The sequence below is a fragment of the Kwoniella dejecticola genome, chromosome 1, assembly GCF_000512565.2.
Source record: "Kwoniella dejecticola CBS 10117 chromosome 1, complete sequence".
In the NCBI taxonomy this organism is placed as follows: Eukaryota; Fungi; Basidiomycota; class Tremellomycetes; order Tremellales; family Cryptococcaceae; genus Kwoniella; species Kwoniella dejecticola.
In genome coordinates this window covers 3,393,654-3,417,204 of record NC_089301.1, presented here as the reverse complement: position 1 = coordinate 3,417,204, position 23,551 = coordinate 3,393,654, and the positions used below count along the sequence as shown (strand labels likewise).

General features: G+C 48.6%; 5 protein-coding genes across 5 annotated transcripts; 3 read left to right on the top strand and 2 right to left on the bottom strand.

The window, feature by feature from the left end:
* Positions 1 to 204: 204 nt before the first annotated feature.
* Positions 205 to 702, bottom strand: I303_101259 (uncharacterized protein; the record flags this gene model as incomplete). Its single annotated transcript, XM_018404627.1, has 1 exon — positions 205 to 702. The coding sequence occupies one exon, from the start codon at positions 700 to 702 to the stop codon at positions 205 to 207; it is 498 nt and encodes a 165-aa protein (XP_018267281.1).
* Positions 703 to 1,447: 745 nt separating this feature from the next.
* Positions 1,448 to 2,101, top strand: I303_101258 (uncharacterized protein; the record flags this gene model as incomplete). The annotated part of the gene is made up of 1 exon (XM_018404626.2): positions 1,448 to 2,101. The coding sequence occupies one exon, from the start codon at positions 1,448 to 1,450 to the stop codon at positions 2,099 to 2,101; it is 654 nt and encodes a 217-aa protein (XP_018267280.2).
* A 248-nt stretch (positions 2,102 to 2,349) lies between these two features.
* I303_101257 (FACT complex subunit SPT16) lies at positions 2,350 to 6,523 on the bottom strand (the record flags this gene model as incomplete). Its single annotated transcript, XM_018404625.1, has 18 exons — positions 2,350 to 2,432; positions 2,502 to 2,594; positions 2,656 to 2,755; positions 2,809 to 3,527; positions 3,590 to 4,070; positions 4,133 to 4,471; positions 4,521 to 4,623; positions 4,680 to 4,810; positions 4,876 to 5,040; positions 5,095 to 5,283; positions 5,340 to 5,418; positions 5,481 to 5,596; positions 5,651 to 5,738; positions 5,819 to 5,918; positions 5,971 to 6,054; positions 6,112 to 6,202; positions 6,268 to 6,375; positions 6,455 to 6,523. 18 exons carry the CDS (start codon positions 6,521 to 6,523, stop codon positions 2,350 to 2,352), a joined length of 3,138 nt encoding a protein of 1,045 aa, XP_018267279.1.
* A 2,411-nt stretch (positions 6,524 to 8,934) lies between these two features.
* I303_101256 (uncharacterized protein) lies at positions 8,935 to 11,889 on the top strand (the record flags this gene model as incomplete). The annotated part of the gene is made up of 17 exons (XM_018404624.1): positions 8,935 to 9,095; positions 9,151 to 9,188; positions 9,251 to 9,260; positions 9,326 to 9,349; positions 9,411 to 9,417; positions 9,481 to 9,648; positions 9,728 to 9,802; positions 9,879 to 10,090; positions 10,156 to 10,406; positions 10,466 to 10,531; positions 10,604 to 10,646; positions 10,704 to 10,771; positions 10,846 to 11,020; positions 11,084 to 11,182; positions 11,246 to 11,369; positions 11,433 to 11,557; positions 11,616 to 11,889. The coding sequence occupies 17 exons, from the start codon at positions 8,935 to 8,937 to the stop codon at positions 11,887 to 11,889; spliced, it is 1,920 nt and encodes a 639-aa protein (XP_018267278.1).
* A 458-nt stretch (positions 11,890 to 12,347) lies between these two features.
* I303_101255 (uncharacterized protein) lies at positions 12,348 to 23,335 on the top strand (the record flags this gene model as incomplete). Its single annotated transcript, XM_065968301.1, has 25 exons — positions 12,348 to 12,450; positions 12,507 to 12,815; positions 12,874 to 12,980; positions 13,035 to 13,139; positions 13,189 to 13,293; positions 13,355 to 14,709; positions 14,765 to 15,156; positions 15,207 to 15,454; positions 15,503 to 16,070; positions 16,117 to 16,823; positions 16,877 to 17,403; positions 17,453 to 18,233; positions 18,286 to 18,819; positions 18,876 to 20,066; positions 20,117 to 20,313; positions 20,366 to 20,570; positions 20,627 to 21,323; positions 21,426 to 21,561; positions 21,623 to 22,091; positions 22,164 to 22,391; positions 22,466 to 22,539; positions 22,606 to 22,750; positions 22,819 to 22,867; positions 22,950 to 23,214; positions 23,290 to 23,335. The coding sequence occupies 25 exons, from the start codon at positions 12,348 to 12,350 to the stop codon at positions 23,333 to 23,335; spliced, it is 9,543 nt and encodes a 3,180-aa protein (XP_065824373.1).
* Between the last annotated feature and the right edge of the window lie 216 nt (positions 23,336 to 23,551).

Here is a 23,551-nt window from a genome sequence, read left to right as displayed (position 1 = left end):
TGGAACAATTACGAGAGTAAGAATCCCTCTGCGTCCAGTCCATCTCATCATTCGTTTTACCATTTTACCACTATTGTATATGTCCTGTGCTCATATTCTTTATTGTTGATTGTTGCATAATGTCTTCGTACTTTACATTCCCATAATATGTATGGCTGGCTTCGGCTTCATACCCGTATGTCAAATTACAGTATGTTGCAAGACCTACAGACTGATCTCATGAAACACCTCATAATCTTGAGATAACATACGCTCCTTCTCCTGCGGGGCAAGGTATCTCACCTCAAAATTTGAACCGCCACTTTTCGCAATATCAACTTCGACGGCAGTCCTACCCAATTCCGAGATATACCATTCCTCCAACCCCTCGTGTCCACTATCGTCCAAAACGCTGTAGAAATAGCCATGCCACTCTGACGATTCGGCGTAAACTCGAGTCTTCTTTAGCCAAGCACCTTTGAGCGAGTTCATCCGCTTCAACCACCCTTCGGACTTTATGAATGATCCCGATGCTGGGCTTTTGTAGAGCAGGGAAAGGGTAGTTGATTGTCTGCATGAAGTAGAGGGCTCGTCTCCTTCTGAGTCTAGTTCTTCCGTCTCGAATCTAGACTCGACGCAGATCAAAGTTGAGAGAGTGGCGGATCCGCTCGGAGGAAGGCCTCGGACGATGTAGGGTTCGTGATGCCATGAGGGGTCTGACATAGTGCTGGAGTGTGAGAAAGGGATGGAGATGGGGAAGAGCGACACTTGGGAGTGGTAAATCTCGTACGAAGACCGGACAGGTGCAGTACTGCACAAAGTATAAGAGAGTCTCGGTCATCGACCTCCGTTCTAAGGCCCTATAGTATCTCAGCGTGATCTCCCCACTTTAGGCCGCATCTCTCCAATGAGCTGATCTCGGCTCAGCGTCGCATGTAGATTTTCCGGCACAACCGACAGCCCAACCTTTCTGTCCACGACATCGTGTAAGACACTGGATCTGGGCGCAATGAGCTCATGCGTGAGTGTGGCAAAGGAGAGTCATCCGGCTAAGCCGTTCCCCACTTTGCATGCTGCCGTCCGTATTGAACACGACAATCGCTTTCGTGGCACCGAGACGCGCAATGTCCGATGACGTTGGCTAGCTGTCATGCGAAAGGAAAGGTCGTTGAATCTGTTGTGCATCTAGATACGTAGGGATACTGTATAAAGGAATAAATATTATGCTTCTTCTGAAGCAGGATCAAAGTAAGCTGAACGTCACCATGAATGCTTCTTTTCCATTGCAATGCTGTACTCCGTACCTGTCGGGCCCATGGTATATTATAATGGTGGGACATTGTGTCTTCACATATAGCACATCTATTTATCGTATAATAATGTACAACATCCCTCAGATCCTTCGTGCTGAGATCTCGATTGAATGAGTACGCCAAGTAATCCGAGCTACAAACGTCAACAGCCTATCATGGTCCACCACGAAGACGATTCCCGAGCACACGTGCCCTCCCACTCCCACTCCCACTCCCACTCCCACGGCCACGGCCACGGCGGATCAACAAGTGCCACCAGCGCTAGCGCAAATGCGAGCGCAGGGATTTCTCGCCAATTATCGGAAATTGGGATTGGCCTTGGCCTTGGCCTTGGACAAAGATCGATCGAACAGTTACCTTCTACATTCATCGCTGTGCAGAACGACTATAGTCTCGACGGACATCGTATCGCATTTGAGGGGTTTACCAGGAACCCATACGACTTGAAGAAAGATAATTCTCATCGTCTTTGGTACGCTTACGAATCCGAGGCATTGGAAAGATACCTCAATTCCAGGGTAGGGAACATGACTCAATCAGAGAGACGTTCAGCAGGTCAAATCTCGGACAATGTGGATGCCAGTCAAGATTGGTGGGACCGTTTCTTGCTGGATGTAGTGAAGGAAAGTCAGAGTGATACTCTGGCTCAAGAGGGGCACGAGAGCCAAGTCCCAGTCAGAATTACCAACAATCAAGACTCTGAGTTTCTCTTGTCGAACGGATACGTCAATTGGCATTATGAGACGTCTGGTCGACGCGGAGAACGTATTAATTACATCGTCAGTCCTGAGATTGAGGAGGTCGAGTGATCGTCGTCGATTATCTAGCCAAAGACACTGTGTTCCTCCTTTGCGGTCGATAGAACAGTAGTAAATGCAATAGTCGAAGTATTTATGGATCCCGATTCTACTGTAATTGACCCGAATGCCGACCACATGTTGACATGTACGCGACCCCTGAATGAGCTGCATGGTGTCGCAGTCGGATGATACTGTATATAGGTACTTGAGCTGAAGAATCTATTGATACAACATTAGGTTTCCCGGATGTAAGACGCTTATCTCCTACTACTCTTCTTCTTTTTCTTGCCTTTGTCATCGTCCGAATCGTCGCCACCCTTTTCGCGGTGCTTGTTATCGGCTGTGTCCCAGGCACAAGATCAGTTCAAATCTATGACGGAAATGCAATTTTCGGCTCAAATCAACTCACCTCGCTCGGCTTTCCTCTCCAATTCGTCCCAATCATCACCCTCGTCATCATCATCGAAGTCCTCCGAGCCTGAATCATCCGAATCACCCCCGACTATTCGTATGACATTAGCGACGACAAACACAGGCACAGCAGAAAACCTCAGAGTACTTACAGTCTGACCCACTCTCATCATCAGAGCTCGACTCATCATCAAATACATCCGAATCCTCTTCAAATACGGATCCCTCTTCAGATTCCGAAGAATCGGCATCCTTTTTCCCATGTCAGCTCGACAACGTATTGCACCACGGAGCGAGACACTCACAGATCCACCACCAGTCAGGAATTCCCATCCACCTTCAGCGTAGAAAGCGAGGGGATCGTCATTGACGGTCTTCATGATGGCTGGCCACGACAGATTGACCGGTCCTTCGGAAATCGGAACATCACATGAATCTAACCATTCCTTCACATTGTCTAGGTGGACCACCGGAATAGAATTGATATGTATGGGCGTCTTCTTGAAATCGTTGAGCACAAACACCATATCGAAGTTCTTCAATCCGAATTGGACTCTCTCTAAGTGCACAATCTCAACATCGGATAGGGTGATAACGGTGAAAGGGAATTCCGAGATGTGGATCAAACAATTCGTTGTAGGAAGCAAAAGAACGTTGGATCGATAAGGAACACCCGAGAAACCCAATTCTCGGAATGGTACATCCACTTCCAGCTCGTATTGTTGAGCTTGAGCGGCAGATTCAATCCTTCTGGCGAAATCATGGAATTGCTTGTCTAGCTCCGCTCGCCTCTTTCGGTCTTCCTGTTCCTGCTCTATTTCATCCTCGTCTCCGTATCGTGCTCTTCGCTTCTTACCACCGGTCTCATCGAACGACATATCCGTCACTTCTCGGTAGAACTGAACATCATACGTTTTCTTCTTACCCAGCATGATTGGCGCTTTCAGATGGACATGGATGATGACGATGAGTTCCTTTTCACTGGGTTGGAAGAAAAGGTGCTTGATGTTGCTGAATAACAGGTCTGCAATCATGCATGATTTTTCAGCTTCCGATGTTGCAGAATACTAAAAACAGCTGACTTACCGATCTTCGATGCCGGACCATCTGGTCGGAAACGTATACCATTTTGATGAATCTCGACATTACCGTCCGTCTTCTTTCCTTCCGGTGCAGGTCGAGGGAAGACATTCTTGAGCACGTATGGGTGTCGCCCTTTGACCTCCACCAGTTTCTCTTGCTCGATAACATCCGCCAGCTCCTTCCTTTCGGCTTCTCGCTTGGTAGCAGTCTTCTTCAAAGCCGTTATAGAGTCGAAGACTTTGAGCATGTGACGTTGATCTTGTGAGCGGAAAGATGCAGATCGGATGAAGTTGGCATCGGGATCCTCAAACGGCATGTCTTCTTTCTTTCCTGCTATCTGACCGGGAGACTGGAAATTTATCCTCAAAACGATGTGGTCTGATTCTTCTGTCTTCGTGACGTTTTTGATGGTGGAGATGTGGAAAGGAACGGCAAACCCGTTGATGGGCAGCACCACGGATTGTCTTTGTTCGTCGACATATACCTGCAGCATACGAAAGTCAGGAATAAGGAATAGAGCAACCACGATAAGGCATGAATACTCACTCGTCGGTCCTCGAGCGCTCTGGGCAGTTGTTCCTCCCTTCGATAACTCTCATATCGTTTAACCACCTTGTCGCCTTCGCCATCCTTTCCTTTTCCACCTTTCTCCCATTTCTTGATACCATCGGCATTTCGTTGAGCGTGTAACCTAGCTTGATTCGCCTTGATCTTCTCCGATGTTGTCTGCTCCACATTCTCCCTGTTTCCGCCCCGGGTTTTGGTGGCCAGCACGCGTGCACTGCCTGCACCGGTCCTCGTCTTGACGGGAGATTTGGCCTTGGCGTCGCCATTTGCCTTCTTAGGTTTGGCTTTCACTTCTGGCTCGGATTCCGGTTCATCCTCCTGCGAAAAGCATGAGTGACTGCTGCAATGCCATGATTTTTCAACTCACGTCCAGCTCCATGACCACATCGCCAAGCTTGGTCACTCCTTCGGTCAACACGACCGCACCGCTTTGGCCGACCTTCACAGTGTCTGACAGTAGCAGCGCATAGCTAGAGGCTCGAATTTAGTCCGGAACCTTTGAAAGGACAGCTGCTGCTTCACTTACGTTTTTCCCTGCTTCTTTGGGTCCGGTAATTCTTGCACACCGAGGGTAAGCACAAGAACCATGTTCTCTTTCAGAGTTCGACTGTTCTTGGGACCAAGCACGAAGGCACTGTCTCGATACTCGATACCAGTCTGAGGGACTCGTCAGTGCTCGTGGACGTGAATGTAGCGTAGAGTAGTCATAACGGTGCACTCACAGCGAAACCGATACTCCTTAAAAAGTTCTGACCAAGAGTCCCACTTTTAGACTCCACAAATTGATGCACTTCATTGTAGACATCTGACACCACTGCTCCAGCTTTCAGCTTTTTCAGTGCTTCTTGTCGAGCTTCCAATAATGCTGAATAATATGATTCTTGTTTCTATAGCGCAAGTCAGCCTCCTCATACATGAAAAGAATCTCTTATTCCCCTCACCTTATTCGGGCTGATGAAGAACGTTCTACTCATGCTAGTACAATAACTTTTATACCTGATACCGAGACTCGCTAATATGACACCAGGTTTGAGTGGGCTATTATCTGATTGTGCCGTGACCTTGAGATCGTATTTGCCGCCGGATTGGATGATAGGCGTATATACCCACTCAGTCGATGCGAAGTCAACCTAATGATAGGGTAAAGTCAGGTCTGATCCTACAGTGGAGCGCGAAGAATGCTTACATCTCCTAACGATGGGTTTTTGTTCCAGAGCTTCATGTCAACGGCCTTGTCATCGTTTCCGATTTTCTCTTCCACCAAGCTTTTCGGAATGATGTTAGCTGACACCCCGACCAACGTCTAGTGACGATTTAATCTGCTTACCCCGCAAACACCTCGTGTGGAACCACTGTCCCACGATCTATGATCGACTCCATCTTAGACTTGAAGTAATGCTGCATAGCCGTAGCTGTCATCTTCGATCCCGTTATGAGGTTTTTCTGCGCAGATCCATTAATTTCCCATTCGATCTGTTCAGGAGATTTAAAACATACCAGCTCTTCTCCATCTTTCTCATTAAGTATCGCTGAAATGGTGCTTGAGATATCCACGACTTCGAGACCAGCTTTTGAGCTTGAAACTCTGTTGGACCGTCACACAAATCAGTTGATATTTCACAGTAAACATCACAGTAAGCATAACAAGGAAGAGCGAAAGCTCACGCAGAGTTCCAGTCATCCACCAATTTGCCTGCAGGCTTGTCTTTTGGCAGACTTCCGATCTTCCCATCCCCCAGCGAAAGAACCAAATCTTTCACGACCTCTGAATGGGTACATTAGCCCTGGCCTTCACTCCTCACTCCAGTCACACTCACGTTTAGCCGCTGCCTCATCCTTTGACCTGACTTGTATGTCGATGTCTATGTCTCTATCCGATTGCAGCTGCTTGAGGAGTTTCGCTATTCCAGCCCTCAGCGTCTGCGTCGTGTCTCATTCCGAGGCGTGTTCATGCTCACCTTTTGAGGAGCTACAGACAAAAGTCACCTTTCGAGGTGACTTGGTGAATAGCATGAGAGTGGAAGGGAACTCGAAGCCGAGTAGATAGAGCTATGGTGGGGAGAGTGAGCTGACCAGATCAAATCGATGAGCATTATCCGAGGAACAGCGCTTACTTGTAAGGACATGGTCTTGTTGTACGCAGGAGTATCATCGTTCGGTTCTCCTAAGACCACTTGTAGAGCAGTAACTCCTTCAAGCTCTGCTGTGTCACCAGATGATTTCTGATGGGACTCAAAAGGTCAACATCGGGAAGAACGGTTTCCTGCTATCGGTACTGCACGAGTGGCGATCTCGACTCACTTCCCATGCTTGGAATATCCTTTCTGCCCTCTTGAAGAACAGAGCTGAGTCGAGGTGAACATCAGACATACTGCGGACGGCTTCGAGAGACTGTGACTGTCTGCGATGGGTCTAGCACTTCTTTTGACCTTCTCCGTCAGATCTTCAGCACTCGAAGGTGACGTGCGAGAGACAGGATGAAGACGATGTCGAGATGATGCAGAGAAAGAGATGCAGGTTCCGAGTTGGATCAATTGGATTCAACAATCGTCAAATGGAATGGTTTTATGAACATGACAGAATTACTCATTAGCGGCAAACGCAACGCGTGACGCGCCCTCCAGTCAGTCAACATTATAACCCCGACCATACAAACGGAGTTATGGTGCTGTGGCACTTTGTCGGAAGTCATGGCAGTATGTAAGTTGTTGATCCATGCAGCTATCAGGCATCAGCTGAATCAGACCTGCGGGAACGTTGCATCATTGTCAGTGGATGTGGATCGTGGCTGATCGGTCGTCGGCCTTCGAGGGGCTCTAATCGATGTCTTCGCCCCGGTCGTACCAGGACAGCACCAGTGGAATTATATGGTGCCATTGGAGTGAGAGATGGTCACTCATGTTGACGAGTGTGGGTAGGATGACAGAGACATCCGATCACCGCGGCAAGAGGTGTCTTCGACCATGAAGCGACCATGCCGACTGCACGCACCGCAGATTGTCATGCAGTAGTCAACAGGTTATCAGGCTCGTGTCTCGATTCAGCCCAAAAACGTCCGCACACAAGTCGATCAAGTTTCATTCTGGTCCGGTCTTCAATTTCCTTTCGGTCTTTTCAGGTACGAAATTCTCCTAGATATCCTGGCGCTTTAATCGGCTCCCTCCAAGAGGTGACATTCGGTTTACGTTACGCATGGACGAAAATTGTCCGAAAACATACAAGTTGGTACAACCATGTCTCATTTCACGGTGCTTGTTGCTTATCTACGAGAAATAAGTTGAAGCCTCCTCGCTTTTTGGCTTGCCAATTGTATACGCAGTGGCACGCCAGGCTGATTCCTGCGGACCAATATTGTAAAATCGCTTCTCGAATATCGGTTTATTCGGGAAACCTGGAAACCTGTGTTTCTGCGGAGTAACTCAGAAACAATCAAGTAGAGCCGAACAAAGCACTGTTGAGCACAGACCATGTATAGGTGACCACATATGACATAAGGTAGTCCGTCCCCCGTCCCGTCAGAGACGGAGTCATAACGTGAAGAATGTTTTTGGTCAAAGCAGAAGTCGTTGTTTGAAGAAATGAGGTCACTATGAGTTATTCTTAGACTCCTCGTGTCTGTGCACTCAGGAGCTGACCTTGGTTGGGAAGGATGACCATCGGAAGTACAGGAGAAACGATGGCCCGCAGTAAAGAGTTGTTACCCGAACAGCTTGCGCTGTAGATCACAGCTTAATTTTGTTGAACCCTGTCGATCATCCGAAACCAGACTAAAAGCCAATCTGTATTTCTTCCATTTGTTTTAGTTTTGGCTGAGAAATAGGTCACTTTCAAGCCGCAATGCGGCTGTCTCACCTCATTTGCAGCTCCTAGCGAGCGACGAAGCTCCTTCATTGCGCTGATTTGTCGTAGTGAGCGATGGACATCGAGAGATAGTAACTCTGGGAGGCTGTCAATATCCTACCCTCGAAGGCGTGGGAACTTAGCAGTATAACGTGATTTGACTTTTTAACTTTTTGATTTTTGATTTTTGCCTTTTTTCCTTATCTCTCCGCCAAAATTCTTTGGAAAGCTAGGGTTCGCTAGCCCTGAATTTACGGATTTCCTCTTTCCGATTTATCTGGGTGTCGGCCAGGATCACGGATCATGGAGGATTTGCATGGGCGTTACAACGGCGTCGTATAGGCGTTTTCTTGATGACGATGGATGTTACAAAACAGGACAAAAGGTAAATCAAGTGCCGAAGTTAGTCTGATACACAGATGCAGGTGCCGATCTAAAGCAGGTACCGTCAGACGGGATTTCTGACGTTGACTGAACTGACTGACTGAAAGGACAGTCAGAAAAGTGGGAACCGAAAAAAAGCCCAGCGCATCAACCTTTCCATTTCCTGAAAGAACCTCATTTTGGACGCTTCCTTACCTTTCGCCTTCTTGAGCCGTGAACAAGGGTGTCAGCTCTGCGGCTGCTTCGCTATGTAAGACGTTCTCATGACATAAAAGCACGTTTTCAGCCTTACCGCAACCTCATCTGAACTCTGATTTACCTTTCCTTACCCTGTATCTGCATCTATTTTCAGATAACATCATTCGGCTCAAACAGAGTCTGCAATGACATGTATTTATGTATATAAACATATGATCAGCGATGCACCTCGGACCCCTTCTCTCCCCTTCTCTCATAGAATCATAGACATATAGAAAACAAACTAACTTACTTACTTGGCGTCGCAAAAGTGTGTCTGCTTGTATCTGATAGCGAAATTAGACAAACAATAAAACGCAATGGTACGCTTCGCTAGTGCGGCGTGCCTGATCGCTCCTGCGTTCCTTGGGAGTGTATCTGCTCTATCGAGTTTCGAATATCTGCAAGTCACCAAGAATTTCGCAGATGCTTTCATGCCTTCGACCTCGACCGATCTGGTGACTGCTATCAACTCCAAGAAGTGAGTAGGCTTCCGCACTTTCTCGAGACAATGCTAATGGAGTATGCGATGGCAGAGCTTTGTTCGCCGAAGATGTCCAAGGGACTGTTGATAGTGAGTCACATTTTGGTGGACTTAAAAGCTGGAATTTCGCTGATTCTATTGCTTTATTACAGTCGCCGGGACGTAAGTCATATCGAGCAATACGAACGAAACGTGTACTCACATTGCATTGTATAATTGCTCCACAGTATCGATGGCCGAGACTATTCAACGTAAGTTTGGGTGGTTCTCGCCTACCATTGAAGGATGATCTCAAGCTGACACTTGTTTCAGTGATTTCGTATGCCTCTCTCACCCTTGACTTCGGCAAGGTATCATTTATGCTGATTTTCGCAAATTGTAGTTGTTCGGCTTGTTCCTCGGTGCCGCTCAAAATCCCAACGTACCTTCGCCTATCGGAATTCCGATCTCTTATAACGTTACTTCTGCTGCGGTTGAGCACAACACCGTCTCTGCGGGCATCAAATTCGAGCTCGAATACCCTGTTCTGAATACAACTTACCCCATTGAGGTGAGTGCACATGTCCCAATTGTTCAAAGCCCCCGGATTCTGACAGTAATGAATGCTATTTGGCGAACATCCGTTACAGCTGGAAGCTTTCTTGACGATAAACGAGCAAAAGGAGATTACGCAATACGATCTCATCTTCCGACGATGGGCTTGGGTGAGCCATTCTCCCATCCGGATGATCTTACTGTATGAGCTGTTCCTGAACAATGGCTATGCTGTACTTGATACAGGCGACCGATACGATAGTACCCCAACTTACACCTTACATGGCACATCTCCTCGGGATGTCCAACGACAATTCGACCTTGACTCTACAACGATTCCTAGCCTTCGCATCGTGTACCGTAACGATGACTTACTGTGATGGTACGAATGCTCAATACGATTCTCTTGCGCAATGTGTGGCGGGCACTACAGCTCTTCCTACTGGACAATTCTACAGGTAAGTCTCGTGAAGATGATGACCAGAATTGAAACGGACGCAGGGCTAATGGCTCCGGTCGATAGGGTTGGCGAAAACAACTTGGCATGTCGAGCAGTCCATGCATCGATGCTGCAACTCAACCCCGAGGCTTACTGTCCCGCTATGAGCGCGTCAGGCGGAGACTTCTGTATCGACAGAGATTACGCAGATACGGTCAGGGAGGATCACTTCACCCAAGGGTTCTTGGCTCCTAAATATGTGACTCCGGAGAATAAGAAGATCGTTCAGAACGTCTGGGCATCAAGCAGTGAGAAAGAACTCAGTCCTCTTTTGGGTGAGTCACTTGACACGTCCGACAGAACCTATTATCACGAGACTGATTTGACGACTCAGAAATCTCGATGAGTAACCAAGATATGCACTCCTGGGATGCTACTTTCTACGCGACAATGACTTTTGGTAAGCGTCTCTCGTACTCCGCACAGCGCTCTACTATCAAAGACTATAGACTAACATAAAACTACCTCCTAGTATACTTCATCTTCTACTACTTCTTCGCAAAAGCTACCGACATGTAAGTATAACGAATGAAACCAGACATGGAATGGCGGCTGAATCACCGCGATCTCAGCTTGTTCTTCCGCTTCAACAAAGCGTACAAAGAACTCCCTCGAGAACACCAAAAGAACGTTACCATGTGTAAGTTCGGTATCCTGACCTGTGCCCTCTTAAGAGTCAGACGATTCTGTGGCTGATTGGTCTCGGTCATACAGATTTCATGACCATCATCTTCACAGCTGTTGCGCTAGCTCTTCAGCTTGTCGGATCCCCAGGTTTCCATGGGGAATGGCATTACTGGGAAATCCGATGCGTCCGCTTGGCCGGTGTCTTGACAGTAGCTTTGTACCTCTTTGAATTGATTTTCAGATTCAATATGCGTTTGCCTCTGTAAGTGCCTTCACCATTTTAATCGTTGTAGATAGGTCAGCTTATACGGATTGTCAACGTCAGGGTGGCTCATCATATCTTGACGATTTTTGCGATATCTCTGGGAGTCACCACGATGGAGTACACCCAGAACCCCACTTTCATGTTGAGCGGTATCATCTGGTTTGTTGGAGATAATCCGCCGTTCGCCAAGGTCGAGCTAATGATGCAATCTTTTTCGCGCAGGCTATTCCAAGCTACGACGGAACAGCCTACATTTGTCGGGTTGATGGGCTACAGGTTGAAATGGAAGAAGGAGACTGTGGCTATCATTCTGAAAGTCTCTGCTATCCAAACGTTCGTATTCAAGGTGAGTATTCCATATCTCAACTCCCAGCGCGTTGTTTTGACGTCTGACATCTTGATGACACAGGCGGCCAGCGCGACAGCTCTATTGGTTTACTGGGCTCTTCACCAGCGATTCAACTACAACTCGATCGATTACGTATGGTCAATTTTCGTGTGGATCATCGCGATCGGTCTATTCCTTACTCAGATGTAAGTCTTCCTGTCAGCCTCGTTGAATGACTTTTGTTGACCAACTCCCCCTCGACAGATGGGGCTCGTACGTCACCTACATCATCGGAGTTGCAGTCCTCAAGAAAAAGCGACCTGGACCTCCCATCCGGCTGGAATCCGGATCATCCGGTTCCTCCAGCACCGATATCGAAAAAGGCAGAGAGTCTGATTTCGAGCCCAGAAGCGGAACAATCACACCTGTTGAGATCAATGTCTTGGGCTACGACGGGAAGATGGTGAGAGGGGAGTCGTACAGCATGAGCATGAGCAAATACAGCTCTTCATCCGCATTGACCGCCGTAGACCAATAATTTTCATCGCGATATGGTTGGCCGTGTCTGATCCCCTCTGAGACCACCGAGTTAGCGGCCAGCTTGTGCATCTGTTCTCTGTGCTGTGTATATACCATATATATATTTCCGGGCTTTTGATACCTCTTTCATGCAACATGTCTATTCGTCTATTCGCCTTGTTCATGGTAGACGTAAGCTCTGCCGTTACGTAACAACCTTCAGGAAGCCGCTCACGTGGGAATGTCCTTTGATGAGTTATGACGATGACGGCAGGCAACAATGTCAACCTGAACAATGATCCACACCGCATCTTCATCGTTCGTCAAGATATCCAGAAAACAACGTATACCCACGACATAAACCCATCACACACCATCTCTTGAGAGACACCTGATAAGTGACTAACACAACGATAATCACATCGCAGACAAGATACTAGCACAAGGACTGCGCCGCTCATCCGCTGCTCAGCGGCCATGCAGGCTCTCAAGAATGTTGCCATCCGGCTCCTCAACATCTATGTCGGTCCATACGTAGAGAATCTGGATACGAATGCTCTGAATGGATCTCTCTGGTCTGGTGAGTGATGCCTCAATTGGTCGAAATGAGCTTGCAGGCTGACGATTGTGACGCAGGTCAAGTGAATCTCAAGAATCTGCACTTGAAGAAATCCCTTCTGGAGCGATTCGGACTCCCAGTCGAGATAGTCGCTGGTGACATCGGCTCATTGTCGCTGTCGATACCGTGGAACGCACTGAAGAGCCAGCCGGTGAAGGTGATCATTGACGATGTGTACATACTGGCTAGAGCAAGGCCGCAAGGCAAGGTGGATCCGGAAGAGGACGAGAGAGTGGAACAAGCCACGAAGCAGGATAAGCTGAAGTCTGCTGAAGCTGTGGATAACGCTGCCAGCCAAGTAGGACATCAAGAAGGCAATGACGAAAGTGAGTAGCCTTAACAGGCTGTGCCGATTGGTCCACTGACAGAGTACGGTTGCGGCAGCGAAACAAACGTACATCGGAGCTATCATATCGAAGGTTGTCGACAATGTGCAGATACAGATCAAGGGTATACATATACGGTACGAAGATGGGACTAGTACTCCGGAAGTGAGCACATACGCTATTTCGATGATCGTATGGTGGCTGATTAACCCCACATAGCATCCCTTCGCTGCTGGTGTCACCCTCAATGAGTTTAAAGCCATCTCCACGGATGAGAACTGGGTAGAATCGTTCATACAGAATAGCTTGAATGGTGTACATAAGGTAAGTCAGGTGACCTCACGATATAGATCAGCTGCTCACAGGACTACAGCTTGTCAAACTGGGCGCATTGGCAGTTTACTTCGATACGGATACGGAAAGCTTAGATAAAGGTTCGGAGGACAGGCAAGGAACGATCGACGCGTTGAAGGCTATGGTGAGCTCTTACGCGCCTTCAACTCTTTGCTGTGTTTACTGATCGATGTGGATTTTCGCAGCTTGATGGGGAACCCAATCACCAATACATCCTTCGCCCTGTAACCGGTGAAGCACGAGCAATCATCAATAAGACCATGTCCAACGAAATGCCTAAAGTGGATGCGCAGGTGATGTTTGACGAGATTGGGGTGGTGGTCGATAGAGATCAATATCGAGATGCCCTGTCAATGGTGGACGTCTTCCATTTCTACCGCCGGACACACCAATATCACAAATTCCGCCCACCGGAGGAAGAGTTCGAAAAGAATCCGGCGAAAGCCCGTCTCAAGTTTGCCCTAGATGCTATCAGGTCGGAAGTCCACGAGAAGAACAGGCATTGGTCGTGGGATTATTTGCGGGAAAGAAGGGACATAAGGAAGAAATACGTGGAACTGTATGTGCAGAAGCTAGCTTTAACGGAGGGCAAACAACTTTCCACAGAAGATGGGACCGCATTGGCTGAAATCGAGACCAAATCATCATATGAGGACATCCGTTTCTTCCGATCTGTTGCGAGAGCCCAAGCCAGAAAAGATGCGGCAACAAGGAGGAAGCTGGAAGCAGAACGATTGAAGAATCAACCACAAAAGCAAACATGGTCTGAATGGGTATGGGGATCTTCAGCCAAATCGAGCGAAGGCGAATCGATGTCTGAGGAGGAAAAGAAGGAGATAGATGATATCATCGATTACGATGCGACGGCCGCCGCTGCGAGTGTCGGCACCACGCCCCGAGACTTTATGCGAGCCCGCCTGTCAGCTAAGCTCAATAAGGGTTCTTTCTCCCTTCGAACGGATCCTCACGGCAAGAACAGCGATATCATCGCTTTGGTCTTCGATTCCTTTTCGGCGGATGCGGTCCAACTAACCGATTCGATGAAAGGGAAGATAGCACTTGGCGGGTTCAGAGTGTATGATGGTACCACGCCCGATTCGCTGTACCCACAGATCGTTAGAGTGAAAGACATCGAGGAGTCAGGCAAGGGCAAGCGAAGACAGGAGAGCTTAGACGCTGAAGGTGGTATCGATGGTGCAGTTGCGGACATAGACGCAGGTTTACCGGATGATGTTGACCCTTTCTTCGTCATGGAGGTGGAACAGAATCCTTTGGATGGTCGAGCCGATAACGCCGTTACGATCAAAATGCGACATCTTGAGATCATCTACCATAAGGGATACGTCGAAGCAGTGGTACAGTTTTTCAAGCCACCTGAAAGTCAGCTTGAGTCGATAGGAGCCTTGTTGGACGCTGCTGGACAGACGTTAGATGGAATCAGGAAGGAGACCAGAGCGGGGCTGGAGTATGCATTGGAACAACACAAGACTGTGGACATTCAACTGGATATGAATGCGCCAATTATCATAATTCCTATGGAGTGAGTAGATTCTTCCGCCTTTCATGATTGGTGTCTGACGGTGGCTTTTACGCAGTGTGAAAGTCAAGCAATGCCAAACCCTAGTCCTGGATGCTGGTCACATATCTGTTGGGAGCAAGCTTGCCGACAAGGAAAAGTTGAAAGACGTTCAAAGCAAACGTGGCCGGCAATACTCGGATGACGATTACAAACAGCTCGAAGATCTCATGTACGACAGGTTCGACCTGAAACTTCAGTCCGCGCAGCTTTTGATGGGCGGCGACGTAGATGCTTGTATGAGTGCCCTAGACGATCACGCCTCGGGCACCGACGAGCTCCACGTCTTAGAGAGGATCAACATGTCTTTCTCCGTTCAGAACGCTATAGCAAACGCTCCGAATTTGACCAAGTTCAAGATTGCCGGACACCTGCCAGAACTGCATGTGAACTTCTCCGATCGCAAATATAGTGAGTAATGCATGTTGATCTCGTTGACCTGGCTGACTTCTCCGAGACAGAAACACTCATGAAGTTCATCGATGTTGCTATACCCAAATTTGGTGATGATGCCGCGCCTCAGGAACCCGCTCCTACTCTTACCCATGCCGAATCACGCAAAGTCTTCCGCTCAGCGCAGATCGAGGAATACAACTTTGACGATACTCGATCAATCATGTCCCATCACACCGCCACGGACAAGGACGATAGCAGCTCGCTTGGTGGCAAGGGCGATCAATTCTACGAGGCAAGAGACGACCAAACAGAAGTGAGTGAAGTGACCGCTTTCCAAGGACCAGGCTGACCCTCCTTGCAGAGCCAGAAGAGCGTTATGCGACAGATTAGCTTCGAATTTTCCTTCTCTGTCGGCAGACTGGAAGCCTCGTTGTACAAATCATCATCACCTACAGCTGAAAAAGCATTCGCAGATGCTGTTCTCGAAGATTTCGGTCTTACCTTTGCCCTCAGGAAATACGATATGTCGGTAGACCTTTACCTCAAATCGGTAGCTCTGTCTATGATCGAACAAGGTAGTGCCAAAAGACCACTGCTTGCTTCAGCCGATGATGGGAATTCCTCTCCAACCGATCATAAGCTGTTGAAAGTCCGATATCTCAAGGTGCAAAAGGAATCACCCGAGTTCATGACAAAGCATGAAGGCGTGGACACCAGTGTCGACGTAGACTTGTCCACCTTCAAGATCACCCTTGCTCCTGAGCCGATTCTCGCGCTTTACGATTTCATCATGACTACGTTTGTGCCGAAAGATGAACAATCCGAAGTAGCTGTTACTAGTGACAATGCTGGCCAAGGAGCTGCGCCTCAAGAACAGCCTGTTTCCACCGACAAGATGCGCATTCGAGTCAAGCTTACTAGCGCTGAAGGTGCGTCGCTTCGCAAAATGGTGTTCCGCTGACGTGGCTGCCGTAGTATCCCTCGAGAACAACGGAAATAAATTTGCGCTGCTCGGTTTGCCATCTGCGGATGTAGCTTTGCTGCTTCGAGCAGGAACACTCCGTATAGGTGCCAGATTAGGCAATATCACACTTGAGGATCTATCCGATGGTTCAGTGGCCGATCCCGCGTTCAAGAAGTTGCTGGCAATCGAAGGAGAAGAACTTGCGGACTTTAGCTATGAGACCTTCGATCCTACAGACAAAGAGACCTTTCCCGGATACAACTCTTCAGTACACCTGCGGACTGGGTCTCTGAAATTCACATTCATGGAGGGTCCTGTGCGTGATCTCTACACATGGGCGCTCAAATTCGCCAGGATGAAGGCTATATACGATGCTGCGCAACAAGCTGCTGTCCAACGTGCTTCCGAGGTCACGAGAATGCACTTTGACATTGTCATCAAGACCCCGATCATCGTACTTCCTCGAGATGGCCTTACCTCAAATGATGTCCTCATCCTGCGATTAGGTGAAGTGATAGCGAAGAACGAGTACCTGAACGATCCCAACGATACTAGCACAATCGATGCTAGTCTTCACGGCATAAGCGTCGCATCTGAGATCACGGTCGATGGTAAAAAAGGTCAATTACAGATGGTCGATGATGTGGCTATCACGGCAGCCATCAGACAAGCTGGGGGGTCCAGTCATCGATCGGATCCGCACCATGCTGATACGGAGGTAAGCATATCCTATTTGGGCTCAATCGGAATGTAAGCTAAACTACCTCGCAGATTACGACCGAAATGTCGGATGTCAAATTAGCACTTACTCAACGACAATATGTTCTGTTAATGAGTGTGCTCGAAGCGCTGCCGCGTGCCCTTAATGACTTAGGGGAGGCCGACGTCTCCCCCGAGTCTATCCCCGCTACGCCGGCCACCATCTCACGGGTGGACACCCCAGACATGGAATCCCCAACCGAAGACGAGCCCAGTGTCAGTCTTGAACCTGAACTTGCTGTGATAAAATCTGGTGGACAGGGCTCAGCCGAACTTTGGACTTCCTTGGATCTTGTCTTTTCTGTTGGCTCTATAGCTCTGGAAGTGTACACCAACGATGCAATCGCTCTGGAAGATCTCAAGAATTGTAGCATCGCTCGATTCGCTTTGGTCAAGACCCATTTAGGCTTGAAGAAATTGTCGGACGGTGCAATGGAAGCCGAATTCAGCTTGAAGACGCTTGCTTTCTCCAGCACTCGAGCAGGTAACAGTATGTTTAGGGATATAATTCCCCCGGCATCGCACGAAGGCAATCAAATGTATGTCTTTTCGTATCTGGACATTTGCGTAAGCTGATGCTTTCTTTAGCATGTTCCAATACACCATGGCTGGTGGTTCGGACCAGTCTGTTTTAGCCATCGTCACAATTGATAGTCCACGATTTATCCTGGCTGTCGATCCGCTCGCTGCTCTACTTGAGTTTGCTATCGCTCCATTCAAGAAGTCAGCCGACTCTGAAGTTCCGCAAATAGAGGAGGCACAGTCGGAGGAAATCGACGAGGCACCTCAACAAAAAGGTGGTTTAGCTTTCCGGGTGGAGGTGATCGAGGCGACTGTGATTGTGATCGCCGATGACACCAACCCGAAGACTCAGGCAATCCAGCTATCCATCAAAGAGGTTCTCCTCTCTCAGCAAAGCGTTCTTGCCTTGAAAGTGGACAGGATAGGAATGTCGTTCGGAAGGATGGACAGGCCCAACGATCGAGTCAAATTCCTGGACGATCTCAGCGTCGCGCTTTCACTTGATACTCGACGACGTGGCGCCCAACAGATGACAAGTTTCGAGGTGGAGATCCCCGATCCGATCATCTTCAGGGCTTCCTATACTGATATGATGCTCATAACCGACATCGTCAATAAGGCTACAGCTGTAGCCAAGAAAGCTTTAGCTCCCGAAGGTGGACAGAGTCAAGAACAACAGTCTCATAAAAGGAGGGATAGCTTGACTACCGATGCTGTGACTGAGAGTACTTCGATGGCTGTTGTGAACTCCAAGCACGCAAGGCGAACGTCTGTGGGACGTCGATCATCCATCAGCAAACGTCGATCGTCCGCGGATAAGGCTCATGTCCTGATCTCGAAGGAACAGGTAAGCTGGCTGCTCGCCTCTTGGCCAATAAGCTAACGCGGGTGGTGTCTAGCTGAAAGCCCGTATCAATGGATTCCAATTCGTTCTGGTTGGCGATTTGCAAGAAATGCCCATGGTCCACCTTTCCACGAGCCAATTCCAGGTCATGGTCAATGACTGGTCAGGCGATCTGAAGATGGCTACGTCTATCACCACTTCTATCCGATATTTCAACTTGACCAATTCATACTTCGAGCCACTGATGGATCCCTGGAAGTTCGACTTGCGAGTTAACCGCATTTCTGCTGGTCCAGGTCACAATCCTCTCAATGTCCGATTAACAGCTAGCGAAAGGTTGGAGGTCAACTTGAGTTCCGCTTTCATCGAGCTGGCGATCACTACCATGACAGTCTGGAGCAAGGAGAAAGATCGAGCGAAAGAAGGCAGAGGGACCGATGCGCCTTTCAGGATCAGGAACCGCACTGGTCTTACGATTCTGCTGTGGCCCGAACAAGCGGATCTCAGCAAGCAGGTCACCGGGGTCAAGAGACTTGATGAGGGAGCAGACGTACCTTGGCGATTCGAGGACAGGAAACACACCCGAGATGTGAGTCATTTCGTTGTGGCTCTCAGAGTTGCGCTGCTGAGCCCAACGCGTTATAGAACGTCTCTGCCGTCCGACATAATGCTCTCGGTATTCAGCTCCAAGACACCCCTTGGGAAGCCTTACGCGGTATCTCCGTTGATCGAGAAGGCGACCATATACTCACGCTTCGACCGAAACTTGACAAAGTGTCCCACCAGATTACCTGCGAGATCAAGCTGGAAAACAACATCAAGGTTATCACCTTCCGGTCGACACTCAATGTTGACAACCAGACTAGCTTACCTATCGAGATGATCGTTGTCGACTCCCATGGGAAGGCCTCGTCGGGTGCGATGAAGATCGGACCGGGAGAATCCTGTCCATTACCTTTAGAAGCTGCTTTCGAAAAGAGATTCAGGCTACGACCACTAAGGGGATTCGGATTCGACTATAGCTGGTCGATGCCGCTTCACTGGAAACAGCTTGTCTCAAAGCCCATCCGCCCAATCAGCTGTAAACACCAAACTCCTAAAGAACCGGCTTTTTACTTCCAAGCTCAAGCCAACTTCAATGCTAAAGACCCAGCTGCTAAGATATATCCAAGGATGAGCCTGACTTTACGAGCCCCGGTCGAATTGGAGAACCTTCTGCCTTATGACCTCAAATTCCGAATACACGATAAAAACACCGGGCTTAGTTCGAGTAATTTCCTGGTCAAAGGTGGTTCGAGCCCGATACATACTGTTGAGCTAGGTCATCTCTTACTGCTGAGCGTAGCACCGGAAGATACGAATCTCAAACAGAGCGACTATGCTATCATCAATACGGACGATGTGGAACTACCAATCGAGGACCACTTCCAGCTAGCAGATGAACAAGGCTTGAAGCTCATGTTGAAACTCCATTACTATACATACACTAATTCCGGTGGAGCGTTCAAAGTCCAGGTATACAGTCCCTTCGTTTTCATGAACAAGACTGGCCTGCCATTCGATCTTGCCGCGAAAACCTGGACAGGTGGACAGAGGCCTATCGCTGGTAGAGACCTGTTTGCGAACGATTACCACCGAGAAACACCCACTCCCTTCATGTTCGGGTTCCCTAACGAAGATCGACGTAATAGACTGTTCCTCAGGGTCGACGATTCGAAATGGTCTCAACCGATATCTTTCGAACCTGTGTCTGCGGACATGCAAATTGTCATGACCAGTGCATCAGGCGAGAGCGATAATTATGTTGGACTGTCGTATACAGAAGGTATCGGCAAGGTGAGTTGATCGCTTCTGTTGGTGTGCTTGTGACTGATGATATCCTTCAGTACAAATTGACGAAGGTCATCACTATCGCTCCTCGATTCCTTCTGAAGAACACTTTCGAATATCCGCTCAAGATCAGGCAGCACAGCACGCAAAATGTGATTGACGTGGCTCCAGGTCAACGAGTTCCGCTTCATGAATTGCAACATCAAGCGCCATCGCAGCTTAGCATGGCCTTTGACGAACCGAACCTGAAGTGGTGAGTCAACTCCAGATTCGTCCGTTACAATACATGTCTGACATCGTTGTAGGTCTGCACCGTTCAACATGTCCGACATCGGGCGCACCCACATCACACTGCAGCGTCATACTGCAAGAGGTCAAAAGACATACCTTCTACGCGTTGATACCCATCTTGAAGGTTCAAGCGTATTCATATATCTTTCTAGGGACACTGACCAATGGCCTCTGCGACTACGAAACGATACCGGTCTCGCTCTCAAGTTCCAGCAAGTGGTAAGCCTTGTCTCGTCGCGCTGCATAACGCTACCAGTGCTGACACGCTTCGACAGGACGAGGATGGTACCAGAGACAAGCGTCCATTGCGATTCCTTCCTGCTAAATCGGAGCAAGACTATGCGTGGGACTGGCCTACGGCGACAAACAAGCGAATTCGGCTGCTCATCGAAGACGGGCCCAATAACGAGCCTATACCATTAGCTAACACCATCGACATGATGGCGATCGGTATACAGCCACCTATGAAAGTCCCACGCACAGCCAGTATGCAACGGTCAACGGCACTATCGGTCGATGTGCAAGCTGATGGCGGCTCTCAACTGCTAACGTTGTCCTTGTACAACGAGGAGACCAGTGTGTATAAGCCAACCAAGCGAGGAACAGGCGGTATCAGACGTACCGACAGTACCGACACTCTTTCGTCTGCTGCGGGCTCATACGAGACCGTTTCAGTAAACGAGAAAGCCTCTTTGAACATATCAGTCGAGTTTGAGGGAATCGGTATATCGGTCATTACCAAGCGACCGGACGAATTACTGTATATCTCTGTACGAGGCTTGAAGCTGGGTTACTCCGATTATCCGCAGTACTACGACGCTTTCGTCGATTGCAAGTGGATCCAGATCGATAATCAACTATTCGGAGGATTGTTCCCTATCATCCTATACCCGACTGTGGTACCTAAGGACGGCAAGGAATTGGAATCGCATCCTACCTTGCAAGCTTCGGTCGCCGTGCTAAAAGATCAATGTGAGTTGTCTAGCGCTGAGCCCCCCTACAACATTGCTTCTGCCTTTCACGCTTCATCGTGGGTCTCCCCTTTCGATGAGAGGTGCTGACGATTTGCGGCAGCCCATGGTGTTGTCTTCATCAAATACGCTACCATACTGCTACAGTCCATGACTGTAGAATTGGACGAGGACTTCATGTTCGCCTTGTTAGACTTTGTCAAGTTCAAAGACGCCGCTTGGAAGGAGGACACTCATGAGTGAGTCAACAACAATGCCGGATCCTGGTTAGGAGAAGCCTGAGCTGATAACGTCACGCAGTGTTCTGATCGAGCATCCGAAGGACATACCTGAACCCGACATCTCGTCAACACAAGCAGACGTTTTCTTCGAAGCTCTGCAGCTGCAACCTGTGTCACTGGAGTTGTCATTCATGAGGACGGACCGAGTCAACGTAGACGAGAAGGTGTCCACCCGAAATCCCTTCTACTACGCTATCAATGCTCTCACGATGGCATTAGGCAATGTCAACGCCGCGCCCCTGAACTTCCGAGCTCTTCTGCTCGAGAACGTCAGGCTAAGCGTGCCTTCTCTACAAGAAAGGGTGCAACTGCATTATCAAGAACAATTTATATCCCAAATCTACCGAGTCCTGGGTTCAGCAGACTTCTTAGGTAATCCTGTTGGACTATTCAACAACATCAGTTCCGGGTTCTCCGATATATTCTACGAACCGTATCAGGGCATAGTCATGCACGGCAACAAGGACATTGGTCTTGGTATAGCTAGAGTAGGTCTTAATCTGTGCACTCCTCGTCTGACCTTTGAAGAGGCGAAAAGCTGATTGGGCGTTGTACTTCAGGGCGCGACGAGTTTCGCTAAGAAGACGGTCTTCGGTATTTCCGATAGTATGACCAAATTCACTGGCAGTATCGGAAAGGGTCTCTCGGCGGCAACGATGGACACCGAGTACCAGACCAAACGAAGAATGACCAGAAGAAGGAATAAACCTAAACATGCCTTGTATGGTGTCGCTGCAGGTGCGAGTGCTTTTGCGGACAGTGTGACGAGTGCTTTCGAAGGTGTAGCTGTAAGTTTCAAGATCAAGCAGAAAAAGAAGATAACACTTTATGAAATCACCTGCTAATCTTTCATTGTGAGCAGTCCAAGCCCATCGAAGGCGCTGAGAGGGAAGGTGCAATTGGTTTCACCAAGGGTATCGGAAAAGGCTTTGTCGGGTGAGTTGCCAATTTTCGCCAATAATAGATACAGTGCGGCCAAGAGCTAATCTCTTCGCGACATAGGTTGTTCACTAAACCCGTGGTCGGGGTCATGGATTTCGTCTCTTCTTCCACGGAGGGTATAAGGAATACTACGACGGTCTTCGACCAGACTGATCTCGATAGGGTTAGATTACCCAGATTCATCTCTGCTGACGGTGTCCTGCGGGTAAGTAGCCTATCTCCTGCTGTCATGCCTGTCGTACCAGGTCGCTGATCGTTTGACGCGACGCGTAGCCGTTCTCCGATCGAGAAGCCTTAGGTCAATCATGGCTTAAAGACCTAGGTGAGCTATAGCTTGCACAAATCCACAATGTTCTCCGAAAAGAACAAGCGTGCTAAATCCCTCATTTTGCCTTCAAATGTAGATGCCGGCGCATTCTTTAACGACTCCTACGTGGCACATATCGACTTACCAGGCGACGATGCGGTTTCCATACTCTCGAACAATCGAATTGTTCAGGTCCAACTCAGAAGACTCAAGGTGATTTGGCAAGTTCCTTTCGAGGAGCTTGCTAGTTTATCCTTAGAGGCGAACGGTATCAACTTGACCAACAGAGACAAACGAGGGGGACCGTTCTTGCCGATCACAGAACAGACTGCGAGGGAGTGGTATTTCAAGCAGATTGGAAGGTGCGTCGACTTGTTCCCACTGCCGTGCGATAGCAAGTCCGGATGGATGCTGATGATTCTTGATCATGTTGATAGGGTCGTGGTGGCTTATAATAAGGCTCATAGTCAGCGGGATGATTAGGCAAAGAGGATGGACAATTTTTGATGCCATAGTCCATACCGGTGCTCCCTCCTACGTACACGAGGTGAAGTAGAAATGATGGTGTGAAGAATGAGAAGTGCGATGTCAGATCTCTGAAGAAGTATAATATATGATATACCCCATACGATGAAGGATACCATGCCAATGTATTGATAGATTATGCACCATTGACCATTTGAATGTGATCAGTCGCGA